At 40.7% G+C, this 20,751-nt stretch overlaps 1 protein-coding gene across 5 annotated transcripts in view; it reads left to right on the top strand.

Annotated features, from left to right (window-relative positions):
- UBR5 (ubiquitin protein ligase E3 component n-recognin 5) overlaps window positions 1-20,751 on the top strand; it is a 156,442-nt gene that overhangs the window by 96,419 nt on the left and 39,272 nt on the right. For all 5 annotated transcript variants that reach the window (XM_067537338.1, XM_067537335.1, XM_067537337.1 and 2 more), the window contains 14 exons: window positions 590-681; window positions 1,785-1,931; window positions 2,061-2,179; window positions 2,273-2,399; window positions 2,503-2,632; window positions 2,935-3,095; window positions 4,651-4,890; window positions 5,835-5,958; window positions 6,827-6,938; window positions 9,990-10,121; window positions 11,632-11,889; window positions 12,271-12,539; window positions 19,073-19,284; window positions 19,728-19,958. In XM_067537338.1, the coding sequence (XP_067393439.1) occupies window positions 590-681; window positions 1,785-1,931; window positions 2,061-2,179; window positions 2,273-2,399; window positions 2,503-2,632; window positions 2,935-3,095; window positions 4,651-4,890; window positions 5,835-5,958; window positions 6,827-6,938; window positions 9,990-10,121; window positions 11,632-11,889; window positions 12,271-12,539; window positions 19,073-19,284; window positions 19,728-19,958 (2,354 nt within the window). The remainder of the gene's footprint in view (window positions 1-589; window positions 682-1,784; window positions 1,932-2,060; window positions 2,180-2,272; window positions 2,400-2,502; window positions 2,633-2,934; window positions 3,096-4,650; window positions 4,891-5,834; window positions 5,959-6,826; window positions 6,939-9,989; window positions 10,122-11,631; window positions 11,890-12,270; window positions 12,540-19,072; window positions 19,285-19,727; window positions 19,959-20,751) is intronic.

The raw sequence follows: 20,751 nt of genomic DNA, 5'->3' as shown, positions 1-20,751 counted from the left end.
TTTTTAGGTGAGCAGAGCATTCTGCAGTCTGCTTTATGGACTAACTTGCAACTAATATTTCACAGTAGTCCTTGTTGTGTTACAGGAATATTTTTAAAAGCATGATTTTAGAGGCATTGCAGTCTTTGATCAACCAACAGAAATGCACCTGCTTGGCAACTTTTAAAGTCCATTTTACCTTGGCATCACTATGGGTACTCTTTAAGCCTTAATGCAGCTCTAAAAATCGAGGTCATCTTCCTTTCAGCTTGCTCTCTCTCCTCCCCACCCCCCGCCACCCCACCCGCCTGAACTGTCCTGTTGCTCAGTCTTGCCTTGGTTTGACATTCAGTTTTAATAGCTTCACTTTTACTGAAGGGAATGCCAAAGGAAAGCTATATATTTAAGTATACTGTAATATACTTAATCCTATATCAGTGCAGAGGATGGAGGTGGACTAGATGACCTCTTGAGGTGTCTTCCAGCCTTATATTTTTTAATACTGTATTGAATTATATAACAAGTGAATATTGATACTAAATATCCATTGTGAGGGGAACATTATGCATATAACTTTGTGTTTGTAAAATGGTAATTTTTTTCATTCTAGGATATTTTTGAATGCCGAACATGCGGCCTACTGGAATCTCTTTGTTGTTGCACAGAGTGTGCAAGGGTTTGTCACAAAGGTCATGATTGCAAGTAAGTACACACTGAGTTCAGTATCTTAGTGAGACAAACTCAGGTCTTAATTGGTTCCTCTCACTAACTGCTTTCTCTTCTAATTCGTTGTTGCTTCATATTCATTGGTTTATGTACAGAATACTTGCAAATTAATAAACTATTAAAATATAGTTTAATGTACACCAGTCTATATCCATAAATTGCCCTGTTTTAAGTCTTTCTGCTATTTGACTGGAGGCAATTGTATACAGAGTAAATGATTTGTGTATTTAACCACAACCTCAAAAGTTTGCTCTGTGTATATAATGTGAACCAAAGCTATTACGCATCAAAACAAATTTAATATATGTTACCCCTAAAAACTAGCCCTGAGCAAGGGATGGAAGAACTAGAAACCAAATATACATCCAAAATATTTGATTACTACAAATTTGAAGCTACAGGCTAGGTAATTTTATTAAACTGCTTAAGCTCAGCTGCAGTAATAGTGTGTGTGTGTGTGTGTGTGTGTGTGTGTGTGTGTGTGTGTGTGTGTGTGTGTGTGTGTGTGTGTGTGTGTGTGTGTGTGTGTGTGTGTGTGTGTGTGTGTGTGTGTGTGTGTGTGTGTGTGTGTGTGTGTGTGTGTGTGTGTGTGTGTGTGTGTGTGTGTGTGTGTGTGTGTGTGTATATATATATATAAAGTAACAAGTTATCAGCTTCCACCCACAAAGATGCACTTGCTATTTTTAAGAATCTTTGATTCTTAATCAGGAGGAAAAAAGATTTTCAGTTTAACTTTTTTTGCTGCTTTTGAGACCCTTTTTCCTTTTTGTTTTTTTAAAAGCTATCTTAAATGTGAAAGGCTGTGCATTGAAATTTTCTTGATTAAATCAATAGTAGAACATAAATTGAAGTTTACTTATATAGGAATTGTAATTTTTTTCTTTTAAATCAAGGTTTTGGTTGTTGACTTGTTTTTCAAAAGTTTGTAGTATAAAATGCAATTTATTTAAAAAAAAAAAAAAAAAAAAAAAAAAAAAGGCAAAACCCAAAAAATATTTTCAAAAATTTATTTAAAAATGTTTACTGAACAGTGAAGTTAAAGATTTTTTTTTTTTTTTTTTTTTTTTTTTTTGTTCCAGGCTCAAGCGAACATCCCCCACAGCTTACTGTGATTGCTGGGAAAAATGCAAGTGTAAAACATTAATTGCAGGACAGAAGTCTGCTCGTCTTGATTTACTTTACCGACTGCTTACCACTACAAATCTGGTCACAATGCCAAATAGCAGGTGAGTTTGTATTTGTAGTGACTTGCGGATCTGGGGGGATTAGGAAATTTAGTGGGGGAAGGGAAGGAATAATATATATGACAGGTTTGTTTTTAAATATTTTTCTTACTAATCTGTTCTGCATTACAGGGGGGAACATCTTCTGTTGTTTTTAGTACAGACAGTAGCCAGGCAAACTGTAGAACACTGCCAGTACAGACCACCTAGAATTAGGGAAGATCGTAATCGTAAAACTGCAAATCCTGAAGGTGAGAGCCCTTTTTTCAATGAAAAGAAGAATACGTTGGTCCTGGCATTTCACTACTTTTCTCACATGTTACTCTTCCTTGTTTTTTCTTTAGATTCTGATATGCCCGATCATGATTTAGAACCTCCACGATTTGCTCAACTTGCTTTGGAACGTGTTTTACAAGACTGGAATGCACTGAAATCTATGATCATGTTTGGCTCACAGGAGAATAAAGACCCGTGTGTATTTACAAATATTGTTTCAATTAATATTTTAAAACTGATGTTTTGAGATCTGCCAACTTACATAATTTTTTTTTCTTTTTGCTTTGTTTTTTCCAAGTCTTAGTGCAAGCAGTAGGATAGGTCATCTTTTACCAGAAGAACAAGTTTACCTTAATCAGCAAAGTGGTACAATTCGGTTGGACTGTTTTACACATTGCCTTATTGTCAAGTGTACAGCAGACATTTTGGTAAGCAATCTTAGCCATGTTTTAAATAAATTTTGTACATCATGCAAAATCCATTAGATATTGATAAGCCTAAGAGTTGGTTTTTAATTCAGCTTCAAATATAAGGATACTGGGGTTTCCACTCAATTATGCTCTTACATATACTACTAAATATGCCATTTGTACATTAGGAGCTATCACATTTTTAGATATCCGTTTTCTTTGATGACTCTTTAATTTAGACACTTGTGACAAAATGCATTAAGAATTTCTAGTGTGACTTCTTATGTAAATGATACATTATAATGTTATTGTTCCCATAGCTTTTAGATACTTTACTGGGTACTCTTGTAAAGGAGCTACAAAATAAATACACTCCAGGGCGTAGAGAAGAAGCTATTGCAGTTACAATGAGATTTCTGCGTTCTGTGGCAAGAGTTTTTGTCATTCTTAGTGTGGAAATGGCTTCATCCAAAAAGAAAAAGTAAGGGTTGTTTTACTTATTACATAAAGAGATGTGTGTGATTTGGAGTTGGTCATTAATGGGGGAAAACATTAAAATGGTCTTGTAGGGGATAGGTGATGCATATAATGCTCCTGAACTCCTTTTTACCTCTAGTGATCTTAGGATGACCAGATGTCTCAATTGTATAGGGACAGTCCCAATATTTGGGGCTTTGTCTTATATAAGTGCTTATTACCTCCTACCCCCGTCCTGATTTTTCACACTTGCTATCTGGTCACGCTAGGTGATCTGGATTCAAATCATATATAAGTTCCATGTAAAAAGGAGAGGTTGACTCTTATTTTAGTTTCTATTTGCCTATAGCATAATCAGAGAGACAAGGTGGATTAGGTAATATCTTTTATGGACCAACTTCTCTTGGTGAAAGAGGCAAGCTTTCAAGTTACACAGACCTGAAAAAGAGCTCTGTGTAGCTTGAAAGCATGTCTCTCTTTCACCAACAGAAATTAGTCCTGTAAAAGATATTACCTCACCCACCTTCTCTCTAATTGACTACACCAGTATGCATAACATAATCACACAGTTCAGCACAGCTGTCAGTTTCTTGTAGTGTCTCTAGACTAAAATGTCAGGTGTTACAGGTCAAGATTGAGGTGCTTTGGAGGAAATGTGAAGTTTACATCACACATGGTCCTATGTAGTGCTGCATTGGACCTGAGTTTTTATAAATTGTGCACCAAACTTACTCTAGTTAAGGTACAAAAGGAGCCTTAAGTTTTAATGTAGAATAAGTTGTTTTTTATATAAAATGTACTGCCTTGACAAACTTTGTTCTGTCAACAGTTCACTTGCATGTACTGCTTCATTTTTGAGGAATTAACAAGTAGTAGTTTGTCTAGAACTGGCTAGGAATTTTTCAGTAAAATGCCAAAATGCCAATGGTGGAGGGAGACAGGCTCACCCATTGCAGAATAGTCAGTGGTCAGGTTCTCATCTGGAATGTGGGAAACTCAGGTTCAAGTATCTGCTTCAATGGAAAGGTCTACAAAGTAGAACTGAAAGACTGAGAGCCCCCATCTCAGAATAGCCAATAGCCTGGGGTTAGGTAGGACTCTGTCTTAGGCTGTGGGGGGCTGGCAGAGCAGGGATTTGAACCTGGGCATCTGGCATCTGAGGTTAATGCCCTAGGCCCCAGCTGTTTTGGGAGATGGTGGGGTGGGGTGGGGTGTCTGCTCTTCGGTGAAAAAATTTGAAAGGTCTCTGTATATGTCGTGGTGCAGAACAGGAGAACTTTGGAACTCTCTGAAAGCTTTGCAGGATGGGAAGGTGGTTCTCCCCACAGCTCTAATTCTAGCTCTCTTTTGACCAACAGATACATAAATTATTGCAATTTCTTGTGTCTCCACTTGCGTCATGTGTAATGTAGACTGAGTGTTTTGCTTTTTGTTTTGAGAATTCATTACACATATATTGCCTTTTATTCTGTCATGAGTTAATTTTTGCCCACCTATATTATATAAATTCTTTTCAAAAGATGACCTATTTAATTCTTCTTTCCCCAATTTTTTTCTAGCAACTTTATTCCACAACCAATTGGAAAATGTAAACGTGTATTCCAAGCATTGTTACCCTATGCTGTGGAGGAGTTGTGTAATGTAGCAGAATCCCTAATTATTCCAGTCAGGATGGGTATTGCGCGTCCTACTGCACCATTTACTCTTGCTAGTACTAGTATAGATGCCATGCAAGGCAGTGAAGAACTGTTCTCTGTGGAGCCTCTACCACCAAGACCATCATCTGATCAATCTAGCAGGTAAAATTAACTACTTATTCTATTCTCTTCATCATGTGCTTACTAAAATATGGTTTTGGAGTGTTCTTTAAAGAATTATTTTATATATTTAGTAGCAGAATGTAAAGGCTCCTTATTGCAAGTAAAATTTTTCCAGAATACTTGGCCACCAGTATATAAATCACAAAAAATTGTGTGGCAGCATCCACATGAACATTAAAAAAAGAATAACTGGCCTGTGTACTTGACATCTGGAGTACAGTGTGTGAAATGCAGGATGCTTTTTACAATGTTTAGGAGGCGAGAAAAACCAAAATCGGTTATTCTGAGGGTGATCTGGTGGTGTTTGGTTGAGTCTAGAGAAATGCAGCTGCTGCTGGAGACCCCCAATGAGCATGAAAGCAAATCTGACCATATTGGAAACACAGAGAGTGGAAGACAGTCTGATTCCAGCCCAAGTGCAGTAAGAGGTAGTGATATTGAAGCTCTGTCACAGTGAGACATTAGATCAAGTAATTAGCCAGAAGATGAATAGAAAAAATGCTGATGTCCCACAGTATTGGGTAAAGGCAACAACTTGATAGTGCCCATGGTACTTTCCTTTCTTCACTGACCAGTGCTGTCATCCTCTCTCACACACATGAAGACACTGATTAATTCTTCTTGTTTGGTTTTGTGGTGAAAGATGAACATGTGCTGAGTAAGTGACAGTACAACTTGTCAATTTTAGTCTAATTTGAAAGTGTTTTTCTCATCTGGAGGAAAGGAAAGAAGAAAGCTGGTCTTCCTAATTTGGTAGTAAATCTAAGGAGGAAGTCCTTTTGTTCTTCCTTCTCACACTTCCACTAGATTTTAGATTAGTTCTGTTGTGAGAAGGGAAGTAAATGATTACTTTTTTGTTTAAAATATTTATACTGTAAATTTTTCTGTTGCAGTAATTTACTTACATTTTTATTTTGTTGTAGTTCCAGTCAGTCTCAGTCCTCTTACATTATAAGGAATCCTCAGCAGAGACGGATCAGCCAGTCACAGCCAGTTCGTGGCAGAGATGAAGAGCAAGATGATATTGTATCAGCAGATGTAGAAGAGGTTATTTTCTTAATTTTTCTCAGTTTGATACATAATGTGCATTTTGCTGTTTAAACATCAGTGCATAATCAGTAGCACTCACCTCTGAGCCAGAATTCAGGACTTGAGCACATACAGTGTTCAGACTGCAGTGACCTCCAGGAATGCAGCAAGTAAGGTCTCATATACTTTTTTCCAGTGTATGTTGAAGGTCTGAGTTATGATACAGTAGTGCCTGATATGATTACAACATGGTTTAATCTTGCTATGGAAATGGGATTGGACTGAATGGTGTTTAGACATGTTCTTAAAATCTTGAATTTTACAAAACTAGAACGTGTTTCGGAACACTGTTAAATAACATTCGGTCTTTTATACACTTCATGTTTCAAGTTTGTTGATGATATTGTGTTGTAACAGAATCTGTTAACATATGGTAGCTTTTAGAACATAGGTCCACCAAGAGATGTCTTCCCTTTGGATAAGATCCCTTTTAGTTTTCTAGGTGGATGATTAAAAAAAAAATCCATAAATTCAGAAAGGATTAGTTAATCCTGGTGTTCTTGGCTAAAATTTTCCTTTCAATATTATATTCTGATGTCCAAGGCAATTTTATTTTTGGGTGTCTTGTCTGTTCCATAGCACTTAATTTATGGACTATCATATGAGCTGCCACACAAACCAGAGCAAAAAAAAAAAAAAGGGTCTTCCTCCTCATCTATACCAGAATTGTATGCTCATTTTATACTGGTATTGCTACAGGAAACGGAATTGTCACTTTGCAGTATGATTTCCAGAGCGAAATTCTGGAAAAAGCAAGACAGTTTGTACTTGAACAGAACTAAAATAAACAGACATGATACAGTTAAAAATAAAACGCATGTTTCAGGTTGAAGTGGTTGAGGGGGTAGCTGGAGAAGAAGACCACCATGATGAACAAGAAGAACATGGTGAAGAAAATGCTGAAGCAGAAGGACAGCATGATGAGCATGATGAAGATGGTATACATTTTTCATTCATATACTGTTCCTTTTATTAACAATTTTATTCTATAATGCAAAAGGAGCATCTCTCCTTTCTCATCCTCCCTTCACCACCCATTTAAAAGACAAGGCTCTGGACAAACCATTTAAAAAATCCCCTCCACAGGAAAAAGAGACACGTTATTTTTATATATGTCTAAAAAAGCATAATGTAGATATGAATATGCTGTATTATTGCTGGAGCATTAACAGCAGCTAAAGTAAGTAACAAATTAAAATTTAAGTACATCTGAGCCAGGAAGCCTATGAAAGAATAGATGAGTTTGCTGATCTACCAAGGAATAAAGGGAGTGATTAAGGAGGCTAAGGTATTGCAAAGAAACTAACTGCTTCTTTGCATTGGTCTTCACCAGAGAATTTCGAGTAATACAGACTTCATAGTTTCTCTTTTCAGCTAATAAATGGGGCACTAAAAGGGATTGAGATTTTGACATGCTGGAACAAATTGACAATTAGAGTAACAAATTACTATAGGTCTTGATGATGTTTATCCAAGAGTTCTGAAGGAACTTAAGAGTGAAATGATTGAATTGCTCATAATGTTACACTTACAAATGAAATAAACAGTAGGATTTTATTTAGGGGGTCAAGGCAATACGCTGTGTTTATTGTGACTACAGAAATTTTAAAAAGCAATTGCGCACACCCACGAGTTTTGCAGGTGGCATATAATTACCAGCCTTTGAGTTGCTCGAGCTAGTCCACTGGCCAGGTGGACTGAATACGAGAGTGGAGCTGGGCTTTGTCGATTGCAAATTTGATGCTTTTGGATGTTTGCAGAATGAACCTAAAGTTTTTATGTTTTTATTTTATTTGTATAGAGATTTATTTTATACAGATTTATGGGTTTTGCTGTGTTATGCTGCTTTTGCATTTTGGTGTGATTGTTAATTACCCGTTTGTTGTTGCAAGCATGACTGTTTTTGTGGGGTTTTTTACATTTTGTTTTGTTTTTGCTTTTGGGGTGGACTTTTTTAGCCTTGGGGTTAGTTTGATTTGTGTTCTTTGGCCATTTGGATTGTAAAATTTGTTGCAATGAAGTTTTGCTTTACTTTTTTTGTTATTAGGGAGACTGAGAGTTGCCACTTTTTTATTTTATTATTACACATATACCAATTTTTTTTAGTCACGCTAACTAACTTTTATTTTAAAGAGAAACAAACTTAAACAAAAATTACAACTTTTAATTAACTACATTTCAACTAAATAATATATACTTTCAGAAAAAGAGGGGAATAAAAGTTATTACAATTTTAAAATTGTTAAGGTGGACTTAGCCATCAAAATGGATTATTCCACTGACAGAATAAAAAAGCACATTCATAGTAAATGTTCTTAGCAATAGAGTCCCAGGATGTTATAATTACTTCTGCCTCCTGAGTACTGGTAACAAGGCAAATTAGTTGCTCTTGGCCTATGATAAAGGTATTCCGTTTCACATTAAAATCTGTTGCTATACTAGATAATAGTAAATGCTGTACCTGTTTTTTACAAGGATGCTGTGGAAGGTCATGGGAATTACAGAGCAGTGAGATTTACTTCAATATTAGATAAACTGGATGAAACAGCCATTATAGAGAGTTATAGAATGCTTAGATGAACAAGATGTGAAAAGGACTTTTGCAAAGGAAAATCATGCCTCTCCAATGTACTACAGTTGTTTTTAACATGTCAGCAAAATAGCAGTAAAAGGAGAACTGATGTGTATAATGTATTCAAAGTTTTAAAAAGCATTTGAATAAAATCCCTCACAAGAGTAATTGGTTAGAAAATGGCATAGATTTAAAAAAAAAGAGGAAAAATAGTCAGCTTTAAACATAAGAAAAGATTGGTTGGGGTGCCCCAAAGATTCATAAAAGGACTGGTGTTTTGTTCAGTACAATTATTACTGATGTAAAAAGTGGAGTGAACCAGGGAGATGGCAAAAATTTTAGATCACACAATTGTGTGGGTTAGTCAAGACAACAGAAGACGGGACTTTTAGAGACACATAACAAAGCAAGGCAAATGAATGGCATAATGGCAAACAAAATACAGTATTGCCAAATGCAAAATAATACAGGTAGGAAAGAAAAATTTGAACTGTTAACAGAGATTTATATCATATGGAAAAATAGGAGGGATATAACACTTTATGTTTGAGGTCTTAAGACAACCACAAATGGTGTTAGGTTAGGAAAGATTTCTTTCTATGGCAAACTATTCCATAATTGCAAGAGTCCTGTGGCATATTAAAGACTAACAAATTTATTTGGGCATAAGCTTTTATGGGCAGAAACCCACTTTGTTGGATGCCCATGAAAGCTTATGCCCAAATACATTTGTTAGTCTTTAATGTGCCACAGGACTCTCTCTCTGTTTTGCTAAAAACAGACTAACGCGGCTACCCCTCCTGAAATTTTTCCATAATTGTCTATTATGGGAATTCTTGCACTTTTGTCTGAATTGTCTGGTACCAACCATTGTCAGAGACAGTATACCAGTCTAGATGGACCACAGGTCTGATGAAATATGGCATTTTCTGTGTTTCTAAAGGTAGGATTGCCCTGGCTTTTCCTTTTGAACCCTTTTATTTGTAGGTAATTCTGATTATCCAGATTTGGGATTGTCCAAAACTGAAATGTGACTAGAAGCTGAGTTATGTTATCAAACTTTGATTACCTGAAGGCTTCAGATGCCCCCAAGATAGTCAGTTTATCTGTATATTTTATTTCTTGAAACAGACTGTGGTTCTGTAATTAAAGATTATGTAATACATTTGCACAGGGAGTGGAGTTAAAGCTGAGTGTGCCACTTTAAATGTAGAATGTTGTAGCTTTGAGTGCTTAATAGTGAGTTCTTAATTCTCAGAACTTAGAAGAAATAAAAGTGTAGAAGTGAGATGGTGTTAAGATGCTTAGTGCTTTCTTAAGCATGACGTGTACATAAACAGGACTACACAAATTCCTTTAATATTACATTATTTTCCTTTAAGCATTAGACGTTAATATTGTGTTTTTATTTTTATAGGCAGTGACATGGAGCTGGATTTACTAGCTGCAGCTGAAACAGAAAGTGACAGTGAGAGTAACCACAGCAACCAGGACAATGCTAGTGGGCGTAGAAGTGTTGTCACTGCTGCTACTGCTGGGTCAGAAGCAGGTATACCATTTCATCCTCTCTCACATCGTTCTTCATTTAGCTGCTGTTTAAACTTGGATGCCAAGATTTAGGCATACGTGATAAAGGAAGGTATCTAACTGATTAAATACAGGGTGGGAGAGACTTTCTGTACTAGAGACTGACAAGTAATCTTTGTAGGGTCACATGCTGCCTCTCTAAAGGCAGTAAAAGGCAGGGAATAAATGCAGGAGAAATGTGGGGAAATAGTTATTTATACCCCAAACTTGTAGGGAGGAGACCCTCAGCACTTAAATGAGACTTTTCTTTTTGTAATCTTCCTTTTGAAGCTTATTCTTCTCTGTTTTTCTCACCTAATGTCTTGCGCTTGACTATAGTCAGAAGGCAGCATGAAGCCCTCTTAGGGGAAATGGGCTCTTGTAGTATGGCTTTCTTCCTATGTTTTGTTGCCATGCAGCCTCTATTAGCATTAATGTGAAAATATATGGGAGTGTTTTAAAAATCATCTTAAAATGTTTTAATTTTCTTTTCCCTATGTAACTTGAACACTGCTTTTAAATAACAGCCCTAGTGTACACTTACCTGGCGATTTGGCGGCAATTGACTGGAGTTATGCAAGCTATGCAGAGTAGCTTGTGTAACTCCCATTGACTGCTGTGCTTCCCTTCTGCGCGACGTCTCCACTGGACTATGCCACTTGAGGGGGTGGTTTACCAGCGTCAGCTTCTGGATCGATTGAGTGGGTCTTCACTGACCACTCAATCAATCCAGATAGGTCGATCTGACGGCAGTGACTTTGTTGCCGTCAGTGTAGATATACCCTTAGCCTTGGTCTACACTTACCTGGAGATTTGGCGGCAGTTGACGGGAGTTACGCAAGCTACACAGAGTAGCTTGCATAACTCCCATCGACTGCTGTGCTGCCCTTCTGTGCAGCGTCTTCACTGTATTGCGCCAACGGGAACTGTGTTCCCGTCGACGCAGCACTACGCCGTTTGAGGGGTGGTTTTACAGCGTCAACTTCTGGATCAATTGAGCAGGTCTTCATTGACCGCTCAATTGATCCAGAAAGGTTGATCTGACAGCAGCGACTTTGCTATACATACCCTTAGTGTATAATTTAAAGTATTTTTGAGAGCAACATTTCTGCCTTCTTGTTTTGGAGCAGGACCCTTCTATATCAGAGTTGTCTGAACATCAAACTCTCACTTTCTGCTCTATTACCTGTTAATGGAAAGGACTGTGGTTATAATTAATATGTTTCTTAATCATTTAACTTCATCTTTCAAAACATAAGAAGTAAAACTAATGTGATTGCCTTTCCATAAAACTTTCATGGAAAGTTAGCACTCGTATTTTATGGACAATTTGTAAAAATGAGTTTCTGGATGTTTCGTAAATATGGTAATTGAATGTTATAAATTGAGTTGTTTTTCAGTAAGTTTTCAAACACTTACTATACATGTACAATAGTCTGATTATTGTAATTCACTTATAAGCAGTGATTCACAAACACTCCTTTCCTACATAGGTGCTAGCAGTGTTCCAGCATTTTTTTCTGAGGATGACTCTCAGTCAAATGACTCCAGTGATTCAGACAGTAGTAGTAGCCAGAGTGATGACATAGAGCAAGAGACCTTCATGCTTGATGAGCCTCTGGAGCGAACTACAAATAGCTCTCATGCCAATGGTGCTGCCCAAGCTCCCCGTTCAATGCAGTGGGCTGTACGTAACACCCAGAATCAGAGAACTACTAGTACAGCTCCATCAAGTACATCAGCCCCAGCAGGCAAGTTTCAAAGTGAATGCATGTTCATAGTTTATAAATGGTTTTGTTCCTTGTTTTTGCTGTTGAGTTAGGATTAAGTGTTAGTACAATTTTTTACCACATTATCTTTTTGCATTAGTTTAAGAAGAATATGTGCAGTCTTAAAGTGCTTTGCCTGTTTAAGCTTTAGTTAAGAAATGAGTAGAATACAGTATCTACTCCTACTCCAAGAAGATTATGATGTTTTACTAGTTAGAGCTGCAGGGCCAGTACAGGTACATTATCCATGTTAAATCACTTAAAAGTTTAGTTTATTTTAATAACTTTTTCTGTTGTCAAACACAAGAATTAGTAAAGGATGTATAAAATCATTAATGGTGTCATACTTTCTTTTATCTTTAGCAAGTTCAGCAGGTTTGATTTATATTGATCCGTCAAACTTACGTCGAAGTGGCACCATCAGCACAAGTGCTGCAGCAGCAGCAGCAGCTCTAGAAGCTAGCAATGCAAGCAGCTATTTAACATCTGCAAGCAGCTTAGCGAGGGCATACAGTATTGTGATTCGACAGATATCTGATTTGATGGGGTTGATTCCCAAATACAATCATCTGGTGTACTCCCAGATCCCAGCTGCAGTGAAACTGACTTATCAGGATGCAGTAAACTTGCAGGTATGGTAGAACATTCTAGACGTTAATGCTGGTTTCTAGTTAATTGCTGTAGAACTTTAAATGTTTTTATCACATTGAATTATCCGTATTTCACACACACAGAGTAATCTAATCTCTCTGTTACAAGCATTTAGGGTAAAGTTTTCAGACGTTAGTTGAAATTGCGCCCACAAACTTTGCAGTATTGCTACTTAGCATTTTTATAGCACCTTCTGTCCATGCTTGAGTGCTTTGAAATAATGTATTATGCCTTGTAACAAGGCAGCAGTATGACAGGTATATCTACTTCAGTTTCACCTTCTGTTTGCTCGTGTAAGGAACAGCCTCTTCATGTCTGATCCAAAACTCAGCTCTGGACATAATTTATTTATATACACTAGTGCAGTAATTCCCTCCACCCAAAAAACCTTGCAGTAAAATCATTCTCAACAAACTCACAGTAAATATATACAGGAGCAATGTTTTTTCCCCCCCACTCCTCTCTTCAAGGAAATCACCTCCCGGTCACCAATTCAAGAGTCAATAGCAGTACTGTATTATGTTCCCAGTTCCTTGAGCCCCTGCTCCAGGGACCCCACTATCTAGTCCAGTCTCTGACTCTTACATGGCCCCCAGGTCAGGAGTCCTGTATGAGAGCTCCCCATAATGTCCCACGCTTTAGGCCTCCCTAGCCCCATTCAGGAAACATCTCTTCAAGACCAACTCCTTCTCCCTCAGCTATCCACTCAGGTCTTCACCCTGAGAGATCCATTCAGTGTTCTACACCTCAGGTCTCTCTGTTGCAAGTGTAATATAGGCCCTAGAGTATTGCACATCGAATTTCTGGTGGTGCTTATTGAAGAAGCAATTTGTAAGGAAGGAATTGAAAGGGTAGAAGGCTGACAGCTGGCACATGGGGAGAAAGGGAGTTCAAAGTCTAAGAGGCATCATGGAAGATGACTTAAAGAATGCTTGGAAAATAGACATAGGACTTCCAGGAGGAAGGCTTGAGGAACATAGGCAATGGGAATAGGGAGCAATAATTTGGAGATGAAGATGAGGAACTTGAACTGGATACAAAAGGTGAGAAAAAGTCACAGAGAGGAGTGACACTATATCAGGAGCTGACGAGTAAGTTGATTTTTAGCTATGCCATCTTCTGTAGGCCATATGTAGTGTGGTGGGATATGGGGATTACAGAGATGAGTGTTTTTCAGAAATTGAGGCAAAAGATGCTTAGAGTATGGAAAGAAGTTTCAGTAGTGGGACAGGAGAGGAGAAAGCTGACTGACTTAGTTGCGGAGGAGGAACAATACTTCTTCGAGTGCTTGCTTCGTTCCCAATTGTGTGTGTGTGTGTGCGCGCGCACCATGTGCACTGGGGTGCTGGAAATTTTTTTCCCTAGTGGTACTTGTAGGGCCAGCTCTAGCGCCCCCTGCAGCAGTGCACGTATGTGCCCTCATAGAGGTGCTGCCAGCCTCCCCCTCCTTCTCAGTTCCTTCTTACCACCAGTGACAGTGCTGGAATGTCTCTCACTCCCGCAAGTCTTTCAAACCTAGTGGTTTCTTTGTTTATAAGTGTACATGGTTGGTTGATAGTTTTTTGTTACTTGTAGAGCTTATTGTAGATAGGGACCCAGGATCGGGGCATGCCCTGTTCCCTGGGTTTTAAACCCTGTGCTTCGTGTAGGAAGCCAATGCCAAAGAGCGACCCACATCAAAGCTGCCTGAAGTGCCTGGGGAAGACTCATATTCGTGAGAGGTGTAAAATTTGTAAAAGCTTTTGCTCATGGACTGAAAAGGACTGTTACGTTCGGCTGAAGGCCATTCTAGTGGAGTTGGCACTCAACCCGTGTCGGAGCCTGGTCACTCGGACTTGGCGCCGAGCACCACAGCCTTGGCACAAAGTGCTCCTCCTTCACCATCTTCTTCCCAGCACCGATCGCCATCTCTGGTGCTGAAGAAGGGGTCTAAAAAGACGTGTGCTGATCTGGGGCCTCACTGGTTGGAAAGAAGAAGAGTGTGGGAGATCAGGCGAGACCCTTGTCAGGCCACCAATCCCCACAACCCCCGATGGGCCCGTTGCCGTTGCTGGTTTCGAGCCCTGTACCAGGCTCATCACCAACTCTGGGTAGTGGTAATGGGCCAGGTCACCTGGCAGTTCCATAGGCTCTGAAGGCCTTTCAGCTGATGAAAGACCTTCTCATGATGCCCATACCGCCAACGCCTAGGAAGGACAGACCTCCGCACCGGGATTCGGCACCGACACCAGGAGGCAGTCTATCAAGTGGCAAACCAGCACGACAGTCCCCATCTCCCACTCACCAATGCGTAGACAGTCCCCAGACATGAAGCCTTGCTCACCGCAGTAGCGCAGCAAGAGGTCGGACTCCCACCGTTGGTCTCTGCATGCCTGGCACAGGTCGGCAGAGCAATGGTACCAGACCCCGGAATGCTGCCAGTCTCCGGACTCCTGGCATGGGTCCCAGGAACCTTGACCCCGCTCTTCTAGTCCTTATAAAAAAGCCTAAGGACAAGGGCTGGTCCCGGAACGCCAACACGCTCCCTACAGTGCCGAGGGAATTTTGGAGTCAGCACCACCCTGGTCTTCAGACAGCAGCTCCTTGACCACGGAAGGAGAAGACATGGTCCGGCAGATGGGACAGCCCACCTCAAGCCTGATAGGAGCTAACCTGGCCAGGGAAGAGGATTCTAATTCACCACAGCTACCAGCCTCTTCCTCATTGTCACCAGATGAGATGGTAGTGGAATCCTCCACAGCGGCTCCACTGGATGATTTCAGATCCCATCAGGATCTGTTAAAAAGAGTAGTGTCCAACCTGGGCCTTAAAATAGAGGAACTGAATGAGTCTGCAGATGAGCTCTTTGGGATCCTGGCATCAGCAGCCCCATCCAGGGTGGCCCTTCCCATGCACGAAGAGGTGGTGTAACTCGCCAAGGTGCTGTAGCAAACTCTGGCCTCCTTGCCCCGCATGTCAAAAAGGGTGGAAAGGAAATAATATATGCCAGCTAAGAGGTTTGAATACCTTTACACCCACCAATCCCTGGGATTGCTGGTAGTCATAGCTGCCAACGAGAAGGACAGGCAGGGTCAAGTGAGCTCCACGTCAAAACATAAGGAAGCAAAAAAGTTGGACTTCTTCGGGTGCAAGATTTACTCTACCGCAAGCCTACAACTGCGTGCGCGTTTACCAAATGCATGGCGGTAGTTGCAGCCCACCTCCGACGCAGAGGAGTTCAGATCTGTCCTTACCTGGACGATTGGGTCATCAAGGGCAGGTCGAAGTCACAAGTCCAGGGCAGCATTGCGATCTTCCAAACGACCTGCCAATCGCAAGGCCTACTGATAAATGAGCAGAAATCAACACTAGTCTCAGTTCAAAAGATAGAACTTATTGGGGTAATTCAGGATTTCACTCGGGTCTGGGCACTCCTACCAGAGGAAAGGTTCCTAGCAGTGTCAAAGCTTATAGCCTGAATTTCAGCCCACCCTCTTCCCATGGCAAGGGTATACCTCAGCCTGCTGGGTCACATGATGGCCTGCACTTATGTGGTGCAACACACCAGACTGCACCTCAGGCTCCTCCAAATGTGGCTGGCGTCAGTGTATTCCCCAGCCAGGCATTACCTGAACAGAGTACTTAGGGTCCCTCCATGGATACTTATCTCGTTGACATGGTGGAGAAGACCGCAACAAGTGCTCACAAGAATACCTTTCGAGGTCCCACAACCGACGTCACTAGTCTCAGATGCCTGGGAGCTAGGATGGGGCGCTCATCTTGGCCCTCTCGAGACTCAGGGCATCTAGACTGCAAAGGAACTAGCATTGCATATCAATGTCAGGGAGCTCAGGATGATCCGTCCGGCCTGTGTGGTGTTCCTGCCACAACTCTCAAACAAGGTAGTGCAGGTTCTCATGGACAACGCGGCCTCAGTGTGCTATATCAACAGGCACGGCGGGGCCCAGTCCACAGACCTGTGTCAGGAGGCCATATGTTTATGGGACTTCATTTTGAATCACAACATCCACCTTGAGGCGGTGCATCTCCTGGAGTCAGCAACACTTTAGTGGATCGCCTCAGCAGATCCTTTTGCTCTCACTATGAGTAGTCCTACACCTGGAGGTGGCCGGTCACATCTTCCAAAGGTGGGGCAATCCCTGAGTGGATTTCTTCGCCACCAGAGAGACCAGGGAATGCAATCAGTTCTGCTCTTGGCAGGGGCTCAGCAACAGCTCACTGACCAGTGCCTTTCTCCTGCCTTGGTCAGGGAGTCTCATGTAGCCTTCCCACCAATACCACTGATCCACAAGGTCCTTATAAAGGTGAAAAGGAACAGAGCACGGGTCATCCTGGTAGCCCCGACAACATTGGTTTGGGAAGGTGCTTGAACTATCGGTGACCTGCCTGTGGATACTTCTGTCACAGCCGGATCTCCTGTCCCAGGATCAGGGTCACCTAATTCTTCCAGACCTGGCCTTTCTGCATCTGACAGCATGTATGTTCCATGGCTGAGCCAGGAAGAGCAACCCTGCTTGGCCCAAGTCCAACGGATTCTATTAGAGAGTAGAAAATCATCCATCAGAACCTCTTACTGGGCCAAGTGGAGATGCTTTACCTGCTGGGCAACTGATCGTGGTACCTCCCCAATGGAGACCCTGGTCCAAATGATCTTGACTGCCTGCTCCATTTGAAGCAGGAAGGGTTGGCCTTCTCATCTATTAAGGTGCATATGGCAGCCATATCAGCCTTTCACCTTCCTGTTGATGGTAAAACAATCTTCTTGCACAAGATGATGGCCAGATTCCTCAAGGGCCTGGAAAGACTCTTCCCACTGATACGGGACCCGACTCCCCAATGGGATCTGAATCTGGTCCTCTCCAGGCTCACTGGGCCTCCATTTGAGCCCCTGGCTTCGTGTTCCTTCATGTGCCTGTCCAGGAAGGTCACTTTCCTGGTGTCCTTTACATCAGTGAGGCGAGTCTCAAAGATTAGTGCATTGACCTTGGAACCTCCCTATACTATCTTCTATAAAGACAAGTTTCAACTGCACCCACATCTGGCCTTTTCCCCAGAAGATGATTTCACACTTCCATCTCAACCAAGACATCTTCCTGACTGTCTTCTGTCCAAAGCCTCACAACTCTAGTGAGGAGAGATGTCAGCACACCCTCAATGTTAGGAGAGCTCTACCCTTCCAGCGTTCCACGCAGCTTTTCGTTATGATTGTCGAGCAGATGAAAGTACTTCCGGTGTCATCGCAGCGAATCTTGACATGGATCACGGCCTGTATTCAAGTTTGGCAGGGGTCGCGCCTCCAGCATCCTTAACGGCCACTCAACCAGGGCCTTTAGGCATGCTCAGCGGTCTTCCAGGCACATGTCCCAGTTCGGAACATCTGTAGAGCTGCTACCTGGTCACCAGTACATACCTTCGCTTCCCACGATGCCATAAGACAGCAAGCTCGGGACGCTGCTGGCTTTGGCAGAGCAATGCTACAAGCATCACGTCCATGAGCTCCTGCCCACCTCCAGGAGTGCTGCTGTTAAGTCACCTAATTGGGAATGGACATGAGCAAGCACTTGAAGAAAATGGTTATTTACCTCAACCATTGTTCTTCAAGATGTGTTTCCAGAGATAAGTTGAATATTGCACTAATATGGTGAACCTCCATGGGATGATGAAGTTGTTCCCAGAAGTTTACGGTTGACTATATTGAGTTTGAAGTGGTGGTGGGCCATTCAAATGATATAGAACTGATGTAGTCAGGTAGGTGAGTATATAGAACAGACTTGAAAAGCTTCTGAGTTGGACTGTTAGTTGGATATACAAATGGGTCAAAGGGAAGGTCCCATTAGCATAACAGATACAAAAACATGACTGATGTCTGCAGAGAGGGAGGCAATGAGTAAGGAAATGCGACATTACGTAGGGTGAGGTCAAGAACAGATTGAAGGGTTAGAAAATGATAGCACAGAGCTGTAGGATAGAGTCAAGGACTCAAGTACAAAATGGTAAAGGAGTGTTGAAGATAAAGATTGTGGAGTCAACATGAGAGAGGAAGATTAGAGGCGGAAGATGGTTCTTAGAAAACATCAGAAATATCAGAGTTTGGATGGAACTCCCTGAAAAATTTGCATTTGGAAGGTGGGTTGTGTATGATCGGTATCAAATGACACAAGAAGGGGATCTCTGTGATTGAGGTCAGAGTGTTTGGGGAAGATTACCTTGAGATAACAAGGTGGTGAATAATATACCACTCACCATGCAACACATGCTCCCTTAGAGTAGTGATTATGGCAGCAGGCAATAGCAGAGTGGATCTTTCTGATGGCTTTCATAACTTGCTCCAGGATGGTACTGTATGGCCTTGAAGTCCTAGTGGAGAGAGATAGCAAGTAGCAGAGAGATTTAAGTATTTACAGTAAATCTGAGTGAACCTAAAAATGTCATGGCAGAATCTCATACTTTAATTGCCTTCCTTTCTGGTTTTGCTTGTGATGCCATTAACTCATTAGGTCTCATCTTTGTTCAGAATTATGTAGAGGAAAAGCTTATTCCCACTTGGAATTGGATGGTTAGCATCATGGACTCCACTGAAGCTCAACTGCGTTATGGTTCTGCACTAGCATCCGCTGGGGACCCTGGACATCCAAACCATCCCCTCCATGCTTCCCAGAACTCAACAAGAAGGGAGAGGATGACAGCACGTGAGGAGGCTAGTTTAAGAACACTTGAGGGTAGAAGGTGTGAAATTTTATATCATGTTTCAATTATATGCATTTGTTCATTTTGCAGTTTTAACCTCTTTACTGACTGATGTTTTGGAAACCTGGACTTGAGGCATAGAATTGTAACTATTTTTGTACTGTAACATGAGGCTTCCTTAATCATTACTATTAATATCTTCAATATGTATATATATTTTGGTAAATGAAATGCTTTCGTTGCTGATAACTGGACTGATTTCTGTCATAAGCCTAAAATTCATAACCTTTCTTAAATTCAAGAGTCTCAAATGTAATCATTTGGCTATATATTCATATTAAACTTAACATCTTGTGTTTTTTTAATTATTGTACTTCACTTTTTAATGCTGGTAATATTGCAGTATCATTTCACTACAGATATTGGAGAATACACATTCATATACTAAACACCATTTATATATTAATTTTTTTCCCTAACAGACGTGCTACTTTGCTCAGTGCCCGTCAAGGAATGATGTCAGCCCGTGGAGACTTCCTAAATTATGCTCTCTCTCTGATGCGTTCTCACAATGATGAGCACTCAGATGTTCTTCCTGTTCTGGATGTCTGTTCACTAAAGCATGTAGCATACGTTTTTCAGGCCCTTATTTATTGGATTAAAGCAATGAACCAACAGACAACATTGGACACGCCTCAGCTGGAACGGAAAAGGTATTTAAGCCAACTCCAGCAAAAACAAATGTTTACCAGAGTGGCAGAAATTTAGTGCTCTGTAAGCTTGAAAATTCAAATGTTTTGTTCTTTTGTGGTAGCAATGTTTGGCAATCATCATGCCCACCACTGCACTATGTCTAAAACTGGGCATGCTGTCTGTGATAAAATGCATTTGTAGTCATTTAATGAAACCTTGAAGCATCTTTAAAGCACTCTTACAAAGTTGGCTTGAAAATTTACCCGCAGAGACATGCAATCTACTCCACATCTTTAACATGATGGTGGTGATAAAATATTTTACTCTCAAAAATAATATCCCAGTCAGGTAGAACTTTGGCAAGCTGCTTAAATTATCTGCTAGCTTTAATTGTGCTAAGAAATGCTGAATAATCAAAACTACCTGAACTTTTAAGAATGGTTTGTGGCATTCGATAGGTTCATGTGACACTGACACAATTTGCACAGCAGTTAGTTCCATTTTGTGTAGGCACTTAAGGCTCCACAGACATAAGGCACATCAGGGAAGCACCACACAGTACAGGGTATTGATACAAAATGGTTTGCAGGAACTGGAGCCAAAAAAACCCAGCCAATATAAGCATATGACTAACTGTTTATGGTATGAAATATAATTAAATTAGAGATCTCTGCCTCCCAGGTGCCTGTATGGCTTTCTTTAATAGCTGTTCAGTCTCATTGCTTGACAGAAGCGTAGTAATTATTTAGAAATGTTGGCCTTTGATAATAGTTAAATACTTTCCAAAGGTATGTGTTTTCCATTGATCTCTCA

The sequence above is a fragment of the Emydura macquarii genome, unplaced genomic scaffold, assembly GCF_026122565.2.
Source record: "Emydura macquarii macquarii isolate MOO-44397 ecotype Brisbane River unplaced genomic scaffold, CSIRO-AGI_Emac_v2 contig_383, whole genome shotgun sequence".
In the NCBI taxonomy this organism is placed as follows: Eukaryota; Metazoa; Chordata; order Testudines; family Chelidae; genus Emydura; species Emydura macquarii.
Note: the sequence above shows the minus strand (reverse complement) of the source record. Positions and strands in the feature narration are given on the sequence as shown.